This window comes from Sinocyclocheilus rhinocerous, unplaced genomic scaffold (assembly GCF_001515625.1).
Source record: "Sinocyclocheilus rhinocerous isolate Xijiao unplaced genomic scaffold, SAMN03320098_v1.1 scaffold2141, whole genome shotgun sequence".
Lineage (NCBI taxonomy): Eukaryota > Metazoa > Chordata > Actinopteri > Cypriniformes > Cyprinidae > Sinocyclocheilus > Sinocyclocheilus rhinocerous.
In genome coordinates, this window is record NW_015660509.1 from 90,376 (window position 1) to 106,015 (window position 15,640).

The 15,640-nt window shown below is 38.3% G+C and overlaps 2 protein-coding genes and 1 long non-coding RNA gene across 5 annotated transcripts in view; 1 reads left to right on the forward strand and 2 right to left on the reverse strand.

Moving 5' to 3' along the window:
* LOC107725262 (growth arrest-specific protein 7-like) overlaps positions 1-2,550 on the forward strand; it is a 60,826-nt gene extending 58,276 nt beyond the window's left edge. For all 3 annotated transcript variants that reach the window (XM_016534472.1, XM_016534474.1, XM_016534473.1), the window contains one exon: positions 1,240-2,550. In XM_016534472.1, the coding sequence (XP_016389958.1) occupies positions 1,240-1,353 (114 nt within the window). In that variant the 3' untranslated portion in view covers positions 1,354-2,550. The remainder of the gene's footprint in view (positions 1-1,239) is intronic.
* Positions 2,551-2,643: 93 nt separating this feature from the next.
* LOC107725263 (uncharacterized) lies at positions 2,644-5,157 on the reverse strand. Its single transcript, XR_001638102.1, has 2 exons — positions 4,835-5,157; positions 2,644-4,556 (listed from the first exon to the last, which is right to left on the reverse strand). It is a non-coding gene; the product is annotated as an uncharacterized LOC107725263 (long non-coding RNA).
* Positions 5,158-5,816: 659 nt separating this feature from the next.
* On the reverse strand, positions 5,817-7,494 carry LOC107725264 (S-modulin-like). Its single transcript, XM_016534475.1, has 3 exons — positions 6,896-7,494; positions 6,468-6,579; positions 5,817-6,368 (listed from the first exon to the last, which is right to left on the reverse strand). Exons 1-3 carry the CDS (start codon positions 7,274-7,276, stop codon positions 6,250-6,252), a joined length of 612 nt encoding a protein of 203 aa, XP_016389961.1. The 5' UTR covers positions 7,277-7,494; the 3' UTR covers positions 5,817-6,249.
* Positions 7,495-15,640: the final 8,146 nt, after the last annotated feature.

Consider the following 15,640-nt stretch of genomic DNA (forward strand, 5'->3'; position numbering starts at 1 on the left):
TGAAGACAGAGATACTATGTGGGTTTTTTAGTTTTTTTTTTTTTTTTCTATTTTACAAGCATTTACAAGCATGAACATACTGAGCATACATAAAAATTCTACACATATTCTACACAATTAAACACATTATATGAGCTTTTACCCATTAAAATGACTTTTATTAGCATCAATGAGCGTTTATTATCAGTTAGTGTGAAATTAAACTTTAAATAATAAACATGATTTTTCATTTTTGTCTGAATATTGGCCAGGTTTGCATGTCCCCATTCATTACATTTACACTTTAATAGATTATATAAAATATCTACATTTTGATTTAAACTAATTTAAAATATAAATGGCTACACATTTTTAATTTCAATCCCAAAACATTTTGAATGTAACAGGTTTGGCACAAAAAATGTTTTGAAAGAAAAATGTCAAATGTCAATTCAATTATAATGTAAAATGTAACATAATCACACCAGAGTGATGCTACCAGAATTTACTAAAATGTACTAAAATTATAAATATCAAAATCTTGCACAAATTTGGCACAAATGGCACCCTTTGCTGAGAATGACCATTATTATATAATTGATTTAAAATTACCTTGTGACCACATACGCTACCGTTCAAAAATTTGTGTCTGTAAGATTTTTTGAATGTTTTTGAAAGACGTCTCTTATGCTCCCCAAGGCTGCATTTATTTGATCAAACATACCACAAAAACAGTAATATTGTGAAATATTTCAAAAAAGTGTTTTCTGTATGAATATATTGTAAATTGAAATTTATTCTTGTGATGTGAAAAGCTGAATGTTCAGCATCATTACTCCAGTCTTCAGTGTCACATGATCATTCAGAAATCATGCTAATATGCTGGTTTGATCCTAAAGATAAAGAACAGCATTCATTTGAAATATAAATATTTTGTAACATTATAACGTACATGGCAGCACTGTCACTTTTGATCGATTTAATGCATCCTTGCTGAATAGAAAAAAATAAAATAGCTTACTGACCCCAGACTTCTGAAGGGTAGTAATGTTCCTGTGGCTCAGTGGTAGAGCATTGTGTTAGCAGCGCAAAGGTTGTTGGTTCAATTCCCAGGGAGCACACATACTGATAAAAAAATGTATAGCCTGAATGCACTGTAAGTCGCTTTGGATAAAAGCGTCTGCTAAATGCATAAATTTAATTTAATGTATATTTAAGCAGTGTATGTGGTTGCAAAATCTTTTCTGATTTGTTTCTTAGACGATGGAGCCAGTGGAACAGCTTCTGCAGAGTGTGGATCCTGCCAAAGACAGAGAGCTCTGGGAAAAGGAACACAAGACGGGGGATCTGAGACCTGTGGACATGGACATCTAGACAAAACACACACACACACACACACATTATACTATATGAATCTACCTGCATGCCTGTCTACCTGAGTACTTCAACCTCTCAGCCAAAGCCATACAGGTATCACCCCTTGAAGCACTGCTTGTTTTGTGGATTTCCACTGAAAATATTAGATAATTACAAAATTACACAAAGCTTTATAGAAGATTTTCTTAATGTCATGTGGAATGAGTGACGGGAAAGGACAGCAGCACAGCAGACGCATTATGATACTGAGTAGCCATCCATATAATCCTTCATGTGCTTTGAATAATATGCTACTTAAGACTTCCCGGTATGTCAATTACATTAACATGATTCAAGTAGTAAAGGCACAATTGATATAGATCTGAACAAATACTGTACAGTAAAAGACCTCTTTGTTCATTTGCCGCAGTGGACTCCTGTTAAACAAACTTAATCCAATCAGTTTTTTTTTAATCTTTTTGGTGTTGAAACAGTGTACACACATTGAACTACACAGCTAGTTTGTAGATCTTTATAGTTGCCTGGACTAAAGCGTGAGTCAAACGTTTGAACACATGTAAGCAGACAGCTTCAGGATGCCATTATAGGTGTTCAAAGACCTCAAAAATGATTAATCCTTAGCAGAAATAACCAGCATCAAAGTTACGGGGTGGGGTGGGTGGGGGGAGTTAAAGCATATCATCGTTTAGTAGTTATATTGTTAAATCTGTATTGTATTTTTTTTTTTTAAGTTTTGTTTTTGCAACAAGGAATGCAGTGGAAAGTTTTTAATGCTATTTTCACAAACTCCACATAAACTGCTGGTGAATCTACAGCCTTCCTTATGAGAGAGGGATCAGGTTGCATTGGTTAAGTATGGGATTGATATATTTTCATATTTTTGCAGATTTATTTTACAGAAAAGCATGTTTTATCTAAATGTAGGACTAGTTGTGTATGGTTAATGGATGTGTAAGTTGAGTGGTGGTTAGTCCATTGATTGTGTTCATGAAAGATGTGTCAACTAGCCAGGACTCGATAGCAAAGTCATATAATTTTTTCCAGTTGAAGCCAAGAAATCCCCTTATGCAGCCAGATTTACTCTGTTGGCGTCTAAATTTCTTCTTAATGGTGAAATTATGTGGTTTGGCTGTAGAATCCGGGTGTCAATCAAAGGTGGATCAGATGTGAATTCTAATGATTTGTGTTATAATGTACACCTTTTAGTGCCTAAAGGTTAATTACCTTGGAATGTTCACAATCTATTGTGTTAAGTGTTTGTACATAATTGTAAATATGTGTGTGGCCTTTTTTTTTTTGTCTGTATTTGTTGTCAGGCTCATCCTACATCATGCTCACCTCTCTGTAGTGTTTGTCATACTATGTTTTAAAAGATATGTAAACATTTGATTGGATGCAACAGTTTTCTGCTGAATGCACATAGGCAGCTATTTATCACACTGTTCGAATCGCACAGCTCCAATAATGGAAGATAGATGAAACATTGCAATTTTCAAACTTTATACAGTAATATTGAGAAATTTGATATATTTATATAGCACAGGAAGTCAAAGCACACTTTGGGAAATGAAAATATCTGTGCTTTCATTCAAATTCCTATCAGATTTGTATTTATTTTTTTACTATCGGTCAATATAGGAAAAAAAACATTAGTGGTTAGAGTTAGATAAATACATCGCCCAATAAAAACAAGCATGGAATTAGTGTAAAAATAAATCTGCAAGTCACAAATAAACTCATGCACACCAGAAATACATGATTTGGATCATACGTGCACAGCTGAGAACATTGTAAAATGCACATTAACATGTCCTATAATGTGAAAGTAAATCTAAAATTTATAAGGAAAAATGCTGTACCATGAGAGGTAATGCATTCAGGTTATTATTTACTTTATCATTTGGAAGTTACTAACAGTCGCTCTCTTTTCACCTAACATGGGGTATGACTGGTTTACATTTGCTGTTTAGCATGTAACAAGTTTACTGTACTGCATTGCCCAAGCTATTCTAGAACTACATGTTGCAGAAGTTGTATTGAAACTTGATGTCAATGGTGTGCATTATGTGTATTCTGAAGAACCGTTCAGTTGAATGTCTGTGTTCCAAACTAGATCTTTTATATATATAATATTGTAAATGTTGATTTATTTGCTCTCAACTTAATAGTCTTCATTGATAATATTCATTTATCAACATGTTTATGAAGATATGATGTTTATGTTGAATTTGACCAGGAAATGACTACATTGTCTATAATAATAATAATAAAGAGCTCTAATTGTTTATCACCATTGAGGTTTCTTCTTTTTAGCAACATTAGCATGTAGTATTTAAGAATAAGAATTAAGAATACAAGCCAACTCCTAAATGGCTGTAAATGAAGAAAGATGTTTGTTTTTTTGCATGCAGAGTGTGTATAGCCTAACTTTTGCAGCTAACCAGCCAAACATTGGACCCCTGCTTCAAAACAATGGCAAACTAAACCAAAAACACATATTTCCATGAACAAGACTTACTTCAGGTCAATTTAATGCAACACTACTAAAAATAATGATCCTCTCAGGTGACCTTTTAGCCTCTGTTTTCCACCTGTCAAAAGCAGCCATGCTGCAGAGCTCTGCCCATTGTTTTGCAGCTCACTGTCCTAGTGCTGAAACCAGGCCATGCATTAGCCTGAGCTAAAGACGGCTTTAAGAAAAGAAGGAGGTAAGCCCCTGTGTTTCAGGCTTGTCCTTAGAGCTTTGGCCGTAAGCAGCGCCAACATGATAAAGATACACTCAGGGTGAGAGCCCTTTCTAGTATTCAAGTTTAGTAAGTAAACTTGATTAGAGACTCAAGACACTAATCTCACTCTGAACTCAATCCGTTAATTAAAGGTCCAGCTAAATATCCTTTTTGAAATAGCTTTGTTTTTGTGTGATAATATCGTGTACAAAAGTAGGTCAGTAACTTTCTGAAACAACAAGTGGTGGTTACATGATTTTACCAGTTACTTGCATTGAAAATCAGCTCAAAAATATATTTATGTACAGTATATTGAAACTGAATGATTGAAAAAAAAGAACATGAACAACGTGTTGACATCTGTACTCTTGTAAAACATCAGGCTGCTAAATTAATATACAAATACATGGACAGAAACCACACAGTCAGTCGTGACTGGCTTGTATATGGTTATTTCAATAGTACAACAGTCATCTTTGATCTGAAATGGGCTGAAACCAAGTTTTTAAATGGCTAATTGGCATTGGTGGATTGAGCAGTAATGATAGACTTATAAATGTTTAATACGTATTCCTAAATTTTCACATAAAAATTCTATAAAATTCTCATCACCATCTCTACACATTCTATGAAACACAGTACAAGAAATTTGTTCTTTAAAAATGATCCAGTCACCTGTTAACAGATGGTTTCATAGTCTGATGAATGCATGTTGAGCGCTTAAACCACCTTAACCCCAGGGGCGGGTCTACATGGTGGCCAGGGGTGGCACCGACCCCCACAGAAATCTGATTGCCCACCCCAGGTGCCCCGCTACCAGATATCTTGTGATTGGCTTGTTTTTTTTTATTTCTCACTGCATCTGGCAGTGGCGGATCCTGGCATGGGCAATATAGGTAGCTATATTCTTCTCTTCTATATACTTAATGTTAGGCAATTTCTATCGAGTTATGTTAATAACAAGACCAGAAGGGCTTTTTTAATTCAGACGAAGAGCAGGCTTATCCCACTAAATGGAAGCAAGCTGATTATAGTCAGCCTTCTCTAGTTATTTTATTATTTAATACTTATTTGAGTTAAGTGCTTATTGTAAATATGCATTTATTAAATTATTTTATTTAGTGCATTTGTATTTTTGTTGTTTTTGTATATAGTTATACAATAAAAGTGTATCAACCAGTCCCGGTTCCAGAAATAAATCACTGAGGTTGCTTCTGAAATTAGTGAGGGTGCTCTAGTCTTAATGCACATTTTCACATATTTTGTCCCATTATAGTTTTCACTATGTCAATCACTGCTATGTGAATCCCGCATAAATATGCAGATGCAATTCCCGAAACTTTGCAACGAGTGTGGCCGAAAAACAAAAGTTCTGCATTTTGAATGGATTATAGAAAGCTCTCAAAGAGCGCTCCCTTCATAATCACTAAAAAGCTGTCACTCTTTGTTCATTGCGATCACACAAAGTTGTGTTATGACCAATTAATCTCTCTACACTGTGCAATCAATCTATTATTTACATTGTGTATACACTCTATATGTTATAATTGTATAACTCAGCACGTTACAAAAACTGGTGTGTGTTGCCTTTAGGTATGAGGCAAAACCATATGTACTGTCATGAGGATGATGAAAGTGTTTTCATTTGAGTAAAGCTTTGAAGTCCCTTTAAGTATTTTCCTTCATTGAATATGTACAATTTCTCATGTGGTAACATGTAATTTATTTGATTTTATTCAACCCTCCCCCCCTCCCCCATTTAAAATGCTCTACACACGCCCCTCCTTAACCCTGAAGGGATCTAAAAGAGGAGAGCCACTGGACCCTGTGGATTTGTCTTACCCGACCTTCAGATTCTAAGAGGATTGAGCAGAGACTGTTAACACGAGCCTAATTCGATTGGACCTCTTATCGATTGGATTCTAAAAGCAATCGAAATAGCAGTGAGGCCCTTCAGGTAGAGGTGGTGATGGTGGTGGTCCAGAGCACAAGTCTTGCATGTGTTATAAGAAAAGCTAGGTTAGTCTGGTTTATGGCTTTGAAGTGTGTATGAATAGAGTGTCTGAATGTCTCCAGTGTGTGGCCTGGAGAATCAGTCTGGGTCGTGTAGGTTTGGTGTCAAATGAATGGAAATCAAGCTCTGATCAGTCTCATGGGAATGTGGTCATTAATGCTTCTTCTCCTTGAGTTTTTCCTGAATCTTCTTTGGCTCGTCGAACTGTATCAACCTCAAGATGTCTTTGTTTTCCATGACACCCTGAATGAATTCCCCCTCTCCAATCTTATCTATGAAGACAATAAGACATCGTGAGGATGTATTGATTACGAGAACACATCATGATCATGTAGTCTGCAGCAATAGCACATTGTGTGATGAGTTATTACCATCTTCTTTCTTTCTGAAAAAAGTCCAGATTTTGTCAGCTCGCTTTTCTGGTGTGTTCTCATCTTCCGGAAGGTTTTTCTGGTCTTCGACAGGAATCATGTTGAATATTGACTGTTACCGGGAGAATGCAAAATATTAAAATTCTGTCGCTCTTAACATAACACTAATGAATGACATATTGGAAACTACTGGCATCGGGCATGCTCAAGTGATTGAGACTTGTATTATCAGGTGGTGTAATCTATCCTGAGCTTCTTGAACCATCTGGTCACAAGTGTTGGACTAAATACTGCAATTTACCATGAGCAATGAATGCAAACAAACCCATTTAACGATCCCCAAGAACATCAGTCTTACACACTTTCCATACTCAATCAACAGCAAATGCAGGGTGTGCATTAAAAAGCCAATTATGAGCGATACTCACTCGTACGATCTCCTGCACCTCATTTTTATTGATGGTCCCATTGCCGTCTACATCATACAGAGCAAACGCCCATTCGAGTTTGCGCAGGGTCTTGCCTGACGAGGTAAGGTGCAGCGCCACAATGTACTCCTTAAAGTCCAAGGTGCCGTCGGCATTAGTGTCAAAGCTGCGGAAGACGTGCCGAGCGTAAGCGGTAGGGTCGGCATCTGGAAAGAAACTGGCATAGATGCCCTCGAACTGTTCCTTGGTGATGCGTCCGGAGGGACACTCTTTGAGGAAGGTGGCGTACCATGCGCAGAGCTCTTCCTCCGTGTATTTGGTGTTCAGCTTCAGATCATCCAGAATCTCCTTGGACAAAGCACCGCTCTTGGTGTTCCCCATATTCCCAAGCTGTACACGGGTCAAAGGGGCAGATTTGCTGAGTTTCCTTCTGCTTTCACCCACCCTCCTCTCTTGCCTCCTCTCTTGTCTCACGCTCTCTCTGCTTTCGGCGTTTCTTTCTCCAACCAGACAATGGGATGGCGTTGTATTGAGTGCTGCTGTTGGCCCCTCTTTGGGCTTGGCTCCCCCTGACAACTCCTCTAAGTGCTGAATGAGATTACGTATATCTCTATTTAAATCCAGACAGGCTTTCTGAAAGATTAGTTAGTTACGTCACACTACTTCTGATGAGTGTTGCATTATGTTGATTTGCTCCTTCACAACAGGGTCTTACAATACGAGGATAGCATACAAAACTCTGCCCTTTGCTACTGAATGACCTGTGTCATCAATTGAGATGAGCAACACGATTATCTCTAGAACAGTGGTTCCCATACCTGTCCTGGAGGACCCCCTGCCCAGCACCTTTTGTATGTCTCCCTTATCTAACACACCTGATTCCACTCATCAGCTCATTAGAAGAGACTGCAAGAACTAAATTGGGTGTGTCTGATTAGGGAGACATACAAAATGTGCAGGGCAGGGGGTCCTCCAGGACAGGTTTGGGAACCACTGCTCTAGAACATAATGAACAATCAGAATTGTTTAAGTTAGAATCAAGTCACAGCTAAAAATTCTGGGGTTTTTGTTCAGAGTGCTGTCTGCTCACTCTAATCTTCTCTCATTAACAATGACACGACGTAAGAGATTCATTATACAGTGTAGACAACTTTATTGATTTTAATGGAATGTTGTGACATTGCGAACTAAGATGAGTGAAAGCTTTCTAGTGATTGTAAAGTGAGCAGTCTTTCACACTTACGAAGCTATACAGCTATAAACCACTGAATAAAAGTATCGTTTTTCATGCTGCCAAGAGAACCGGCTGCAAGTTACACGCTGCAAAGTTTTGGAGATGACATCTACATATAAATGTGTGATTAACTCCCGAAAATACAATCAACAGTGACAGTAAAATGAAAATGTGAATTTTTAATAAACTTGTAGCTAAAGTTCAGCTAAATATTTAACTGTCCATCTGATTAGTAAAATTAAAATGTATGACTCTGCAAATCCATTAAAATAATTTACAACAACTGCAAACAACAAATGAATTGTGATTTTTATACAGACATTGATGCATGTGCAACAACAATAATGTGCATAGTTCTGATCTACTTAATATAACTTCTTAATCATAATATGGTTAGTTTCTATTAACATCGAAGGTTATATGCTTAATATGTAGCTCTGTTTGACACATTTTGTATTGGGGGTCCCTGCTCCATGTCTCTATCACCTAAAGGGTCCTTGCCCTGAAAAATGTTGAAGATCCCTGGACTAGGTCAATAACAAGATGTGTAAAATCCCGGAGGTGCATTTATGAATGAGTTTACACCTCACAAGTTGTTATTTTATCTTCAGAAATATGAACAGTGTGGTGATTCATGTTATAGTATGGTGTGGGACTCTTCAAGAAGCACTATTTTGGGGCTTTGACATCTGGCATCACACGTCATCATTTCCTGGTCCAGATGCCAAAAGCAAACAACAAAAGGTGCTAATATACACTTGCAGTGCTGTAATACTACCAAAAAAACGTTTATCTCCATACCGAAATCTCAGTTGGCCAGACAGCGATTCATCTTTTATGAATCGTTAAAATAGTGGTGTCCAGGACATCATGAGGACACCATGAGTTTTTTTTAAGCTTAGCTTAAATGTGTGCTATAAATGAATAGTGGTCATAAACGAGTGTTTGAGATAATAGACAAGTAGAGACTTTGACCCAGAAATGGTATTCCTTATGTCATGACTTAACAAGTGGATAGAGACTCGAAATCAAGTCATGGGGCCTGACATGGGAGACCATCTTTTTTTTTTGGGAATGCCCCATGTGTTTCAACTACCCATCTGAGCAGCAGTTGCTTCCTTATCATAATAGTAAATTGGTTCCATACATTCTTAAAAATAAAGGTTCTTTATTAGCATCTATGGTTCCATGAAGTACCTTTAACATCCATGAAATCTTTCCATTCCAAAAAAGGTTCTTTATTGTGCGAAAACATTCTTCACACTAAGAAAAAAAATGGTTCTTTTAAAAACTGTTTACTGAAAGTTTCTTTGGGGAACAAAAACTGGTTCATCTATGGCAGGGGTGTCCAATCCTGCTCCAGGAGGGCCACTGTCCCGTACAGTTTTTAACTAATCAAGCTCTTACTAGAAACATCCAGGCAGGTGTGTTGTGGCAAGTTGAAGCCAAACTCTGCCAGACAGTGGCCCTCCAGAACCAAGTTTGGACACCCCTGTTCTATGGCAAACCTTTATTTTTAAGAGTATCCTTGGCTGGTTATGCCGATACATTATGGCAAAACTAACAGGCATAGAGTTGATGTATATTAGACCAAATCTGCAGCTAGCAAAGAAGCTGTCTGCACTGAAAGCGGCTGTTGTGGCGCAATGCAGTTTCATTTGGTTTTGACTGAACGGTTCGGTCGGCCCATCTCGGGACCAGGCGGCCGGCCGTGGCCGACTGGGCAAAATGCTTAACATGTATTTATTATTAACATTATTATTATTATTATAACCATAGAGAAATCGTGCAAGCGATAAAACCCCGTCCTATGCACTGTTGGCCCGTAAAAACAATTTTATTGATATATATTTAGAAAAAATCTGACCGGCACCACATTAAACAAAATGGTCCGGCCCCTCTGGCATTTGCCAGAATTGCCAGATGAACAATCCGCCCCTGGTGGGCGGGAACTACAGTCGCAGAGCGGATCCGGGCCGCGTCCGTGGAAACGAGCGCGCGTTTTTTCTGGAGTTCAGTTCAGCACAGAAGACGTCAAGACTATCGAGGCAGATACAGACTGCTCGCTGTTATCCTCAAAAACCTCACCAGCCTCACCGTGTGATCAAACTGTTCTACTAATAAATGAATTTCTTATTTTGTAGTGTACTCGATAACTTAAAGCAGACCCGGCGCCAGACACAAATTCACGGACGGGCATTTCATTTTTTCAAGGGGGCACAAACGAGATCAACCTCATTGCAATGCATAATATCATTAATTATGAATTAAATGGAGAAAAAACGAGGAAGGCTTGACGTACCACTCCAGAGGAGTCGTAAAGATTGGACCTAGCCTACTGAAGCAGTCTAAACACGCATCGCAGGGCTCGACATCAACTCTTGTCCGCTTATCCGGGACAAGTGGATTTTTTAAAAGGCCAAGTGAAAGAGAATTTTACTTGCCCGACCGGACAAGTAGCCTAGCCTGATTAAAACGCCAATAACAATCACCAAAACGCGATAATGATTCTGCATCATTTAGTCTAAATGGCGATCGATAGTGCATAATGTAATGACGCTAACAAGGCTGCGCTGCCTCTCTCGAAGAGAACTCGAAACAAATGAGCGCAGCAAACACAAAGTGAGTTAAACTCAGTTAACATACTGCGGTAAAAATAAAAAATGTGGCGTTTTTATAACATGATACAGTTAAGCAACATCACACGACCAAGAGTGCTGAATACCATCACGATTGAAAATGTGACACTGATTTCATATGACAGTTCACTAAACAAGTAATTAATATTAAGTCACTTACATTTTAGACGCAATATTGACTGTTTTTGTTGTTTCAGCAGCGAAAATGATTCAAACAAAGATCACAGCAGAACCATAAGGCGTCAGTCTCACAGCAACACTCAACCGTGTTTTCATTACTGAATGATTCAGTGTTTTGAACGAATCGGTTGAGTCAAAGATTCAACGACCCATTCATAAACAACTGCCTCATTCTTGATGAATCAGCCGTTTGAACGATTCGTTTGAATGAATGACTCAATGACTCGCTTAATAAGACCGCTTATCACCTGCCGCCACCTACTGGTGGTTTAGTTTGTTTAAAAGTGGCATTCTTTCCAACATTTCTTATTTGTATATTCAAAAAAATATTTAAAACAATATCATAACATTATTTAATGTAAATTATTTAGTGTAAATTATTACATTTGATTGGTAACAGCCCTATAGTGTCTTATTCTAGTTTAATTTATTGATCAAAATTAAGAATTTAAAATGAAAGATGAAGCATATATTTAAAAATATAAGGGGAAAATGCCCTTTATAAAGGTAAAAATATCACAAATATGCATATTTAAATATGTCAAAGCTGATTGAGATCTGATGAGAATATTGCTTCATAATCAATTATATACAACACAATTGTCACTGTCAAGCCCTGACACATTTTATTTATAACTCAGTTAACATACTGCGGTAAAAATTAAAAATGTGGAGTTTTTATAACATGATACAGTTAAGCAACATCACACGACCAAGAGTGCTGAATACCATCACGATTGAAAATGTGACACTGATTTCATATGACAGTTCACTAAACAAGTAATTAATATTAAGTCACTTACATTTTAGACGCAATATTGACTGTTTTTGTTGTTTCAGCAGCGAAAATAGTTAAAACAAAGATCACAGCAGAACCATAACGCGTCAGTCTCACAGCAACACTCAACCGTGTTTTCATTACTGAATGATTCAGCGTTTTGAACGAATCGGTTGAGTCAAAGATTCAATGACCCATTCATAAACAACTGCCTCATTCTTGATGAATCAGCCGTTTGAACGAATCGTTTGAATGAATGACTCAATGACTCGCTTAATAAGACCGCTTATCACCTGCCGCCACCTACTGGCGGTTTAGTTTGTTTAAAAGTGTCATTCTTTCCAACATTTCTTATTTGTATATTCAAAAAAATATTTAAAACAATATCATAACATTATTTAATGTAAATTATTTAGTGTAAATTATTCAATTTGATTAGTAACAGCCCTATAGTGTCTTATTCTAATTTAATTTATTGATCAAAATTAAGAATTTAAAATGAAAGATGAAGCATATATTTAAAAAGATAAGGGGAAAATGCCCTTTATAAAGGTAAAAATATCACAAATATGCATATTTAAATATGTCAAAGCTGATTGAACTCTGATGAGAATATTGCTTCATAATCAATTATATACAACACAATTGTCACAATGTCAAGCCCTGACACATTTTATTTATTTGTTCATTGTTACAGCCTATATATTTTGTTTTACATTTTGATTTTTAAAAGGCAGGGACTTTATAAAATAGTCAAATATAAGCAACTCACCACTCCAACAAGTTTAAACAAATAATATTAAAAAATAATCAAAAATAATATAAAACTCAAAGTGCTATTTTCTGTTGTATATAACCATATCATATGTTTTATTTCATTTTTCACAATGTCTAGACAAGGACCTGCTTAAAATAAAATAGGCTTAGCCTACTCATCACATTAGTAGAGCGGTAGGCGACGTTGTGCGACAGAGTGGAATCTTCTTAAAACAATGTCCTTCCACTCCTCCCGGAACTTTTTGGTTAGGTCCTTTTCAAATGCCAACTTAATTAAATTGGCCTTGCGTCGATGAAGCATGCTAAGGCGATGCTCTGTAAGGACGTTCTTTAATTTGGAAAAAGAGTTCTCACAGAGTGCCGTGCTTGCACCAAATGTCAAAGCATGTTTGAGCGCCGTCATCACGCTTGGCATTGCTTCGAGCGGTTTCTGAAAGTGTTGTAGAACTTTTTTCATTGTCCATTTACCCCCGTCGGCTGGAAATGAGCCCTTTATTTGCATGCTCAGGAATTGGTGAGCCACTGTGTATTCAGATTCCACAATGGGTGTATTAGTAAGGTCCAGTAAAGGTTTCACTTTGGACACATCCAAGAAAGTAGAATCCTCTGGGTCCAGAGATCTGAGCGCATCCATCAGCACACAATTGCGTTCCCCAAAGCGTTCCTTCATTTCCCCAAACTGCATCGATACAACTGAAATACATCCTGCGTAGCTCTGTTTCGTCGCTGAGATCTTCATATATAATTCTTTCCTCAACTGCATACATGGCGAAGGATGTGTTTAGTGTGCGTCGTCTTTTATTTGGCACAGGCTCTATTGTTGCATCCTTGCAACGCTTCAAGAGTGTCACAAATTCCGTCTCAGAACGGAGATTTTCAATACACGTACATGCTGAATTTACAAGTTGCACACCTGTTAACAGATCCATGTCTTCTGCCTGTAGCATCAGATTAGGGGGGTCGAGATACGATAAGATTTTGTGCACCATCTCGGCAATGAACCTAAAGCTGGGTTCAGACATGGCCCGTAGTAAACCTGCTGCTTCAACTCGCACATCTGCTCCATAGGCTGGGCTGCTGTTGATTTCTCGGAGCAGTGTGGATAGGTCATCAAATGATCTCAGAATAACGGAGACCGTGCCAAAATGACCAGTCCAGCGTTGGTCTAGGAGGCGCTTCAATGTCTCTCCCTTGTAGAGAATGGCAACGGTAGGCTTTCTGCAGAATTTGTAGAGCATGTTACACATAGTGAAAAAGTCCACCAAGGCCTGCTCTGCTGCCAAAGCATGGGTGACCACCAAATGTAATTGGTGGTTGAAACAGTGGACATAGGCTATATCTCGGTGCAATTTTTGTTGGAGACGTTTTTGCACCCCTCCGTGTTTACCTGACATCAGGGAGGCGCCGTCATACACCTGACTGATGATTTTCCCAGAACTCAGTCCTGCTTTTGTTAATTCTTCAATGATCGTGTCAGTCAGTGTTTCTGCATCTCCCTGGCCAGCGGTGGCAATTGTCAGAAGACGTTCAGTTGGCTCATTCAGTTTATTCACAAAACGCACAACTATTGAAATATTCTCTCTTCCTGTCGGGTCTCGAGTTCCATCCACTTTTATCGTATAACATGACTCGCCAACCTCTTTCACTATGTGCTCCGTGACCAAAGTACTCATAATCTCTATCAAACTGTTTTGAATGTCATGGCTAGTATACCTAGCATTGTGTGGGATAGTCTGCGCTATCTTGGCCAACACAGCATCTTTCCTCAAAGTATATTCAAATAAGGACAAAAATAATCCGCATCCATCTTCAGCCATACAATCAAAAGCATCATGGTCACCTCTAAAAGGTAGCTGGTTCACTGCAAGGAACTCGACGACATCGATTACTGATGATAAGTAGTATCTATTGCGTTCCAAATGTTCTGCATTGATTAAAGTTGTGATTTCTTTACCGGTCTGAATCCGTCTCTCCTTGTCCCTCCACATAGCTTCACAAGTCTGGTGTTCTTTAGACGCTGAATGTTTATTAAGTCCTTTCCCAGTTTCCACTGCATGCTTCCAGTCGCAAAATCCAATAATCGTAAATGTGGTGTCTGTGGCAGAGGAGGGCGCTCGAAACGTTCTGCATGGGTAGCAGAATGCAGCATCTGCATGAATAGAGTATTCCAGCCAGTCTCTGCTTCTATGCCAGGAGCTGTTGAATTATCTTGTTTTGCCTGAGAAAACACGTGCAGGAAAGTTTTTTAAGATTACTTGGTTGGGTTTCTCAACTCCGAGAACCCCTGGTGCTGCCACCTGTGACGACCCTTGCTTGAGGCCTTGGCGGAACGGCTGGCCTCTGCACTGTCGGGAGTTGAATCAACGTCTTGGTGGTTTTTGATTAAAGAAACGCCGTATATCCATAGCACTGCCACACGAGATCGCTCAGCATTTTTTTTTTTTTAAATTACAACTAACGTTAAGCGGAAGCGCTATGCTTAGCTGCGCTCACTATCGACAAACCAATCAAATACGTTAAAAAAATTTTTTTTTTAAATCAGATCAAACACATTTGTATTTTTATTCAGGAGTTATATATATACAAAACGATAACTTTTGATAACAGTAGCCTATTGATAAAAAAAAAATTTGTGCAAACAAGCAAGGACTGGTGGTTGGTGGGACGTGGAGCTGGTGAACAGGAGAAGGGAGACAGCAGGCTCGTCCAGGGCGGGCACTAGTGACTCCACAGGGCGGGCCAGGCCCCCCAATGCCCGCCCATGGCGCCGGGACTGACTTAAAGGTTTGTGAGCAAAACGACATTGAACCGCGGGCGGCGTCCGCCGGTGGGCCGCCGACTTTGCCACTGGTGGGCTGCCAGTGGCCCACTGGTCTTGTGTTAGCTGGGTTGTGTCAGGAACAGATCCAAATTCAAACCATTCAGCGATATATATCTCCTTCCTCTGTAGTTGTAGTAATAATTTTAAAATTTGCAGTTAAGAAGTTTTACAACAAGTTTTACAGCAGCGATATCAAACGCTCTGCATTTATTATAAAGTTAAAAAAAAGTAATATTGTGAAATATTATTACAATGTTGAATAACTATTTTCTCTATTTTCTAATTTTAAAATGTAGTTTATTCCTGTGAATTTTCA

Bases quoted from the DNA above. Each gene is read 5' to 3' on its own strand.
- LOC107725264 (XM_016534475.1), bottom strand. From the start codon at position 7,276: ATGGGGAACACCAAGAGCGGTGCTTTGTCCAAGGAGATTCTGGATGAT. The intron at 6,580-6,895 runs GTGAGTATCGCT...TCCCGGTAACAG, and splicing joins AGGTGCAGGAGATCGTACGA to TCAATATTCAACATGATTCC. The intron at 6,369-6,467 runs GTAATAACTCAT...TTGTCTTCATAG, and splicing joins TTTCAGAAAGAAAGAAGATG to ATAAGATTGGAGAGGGGGAA.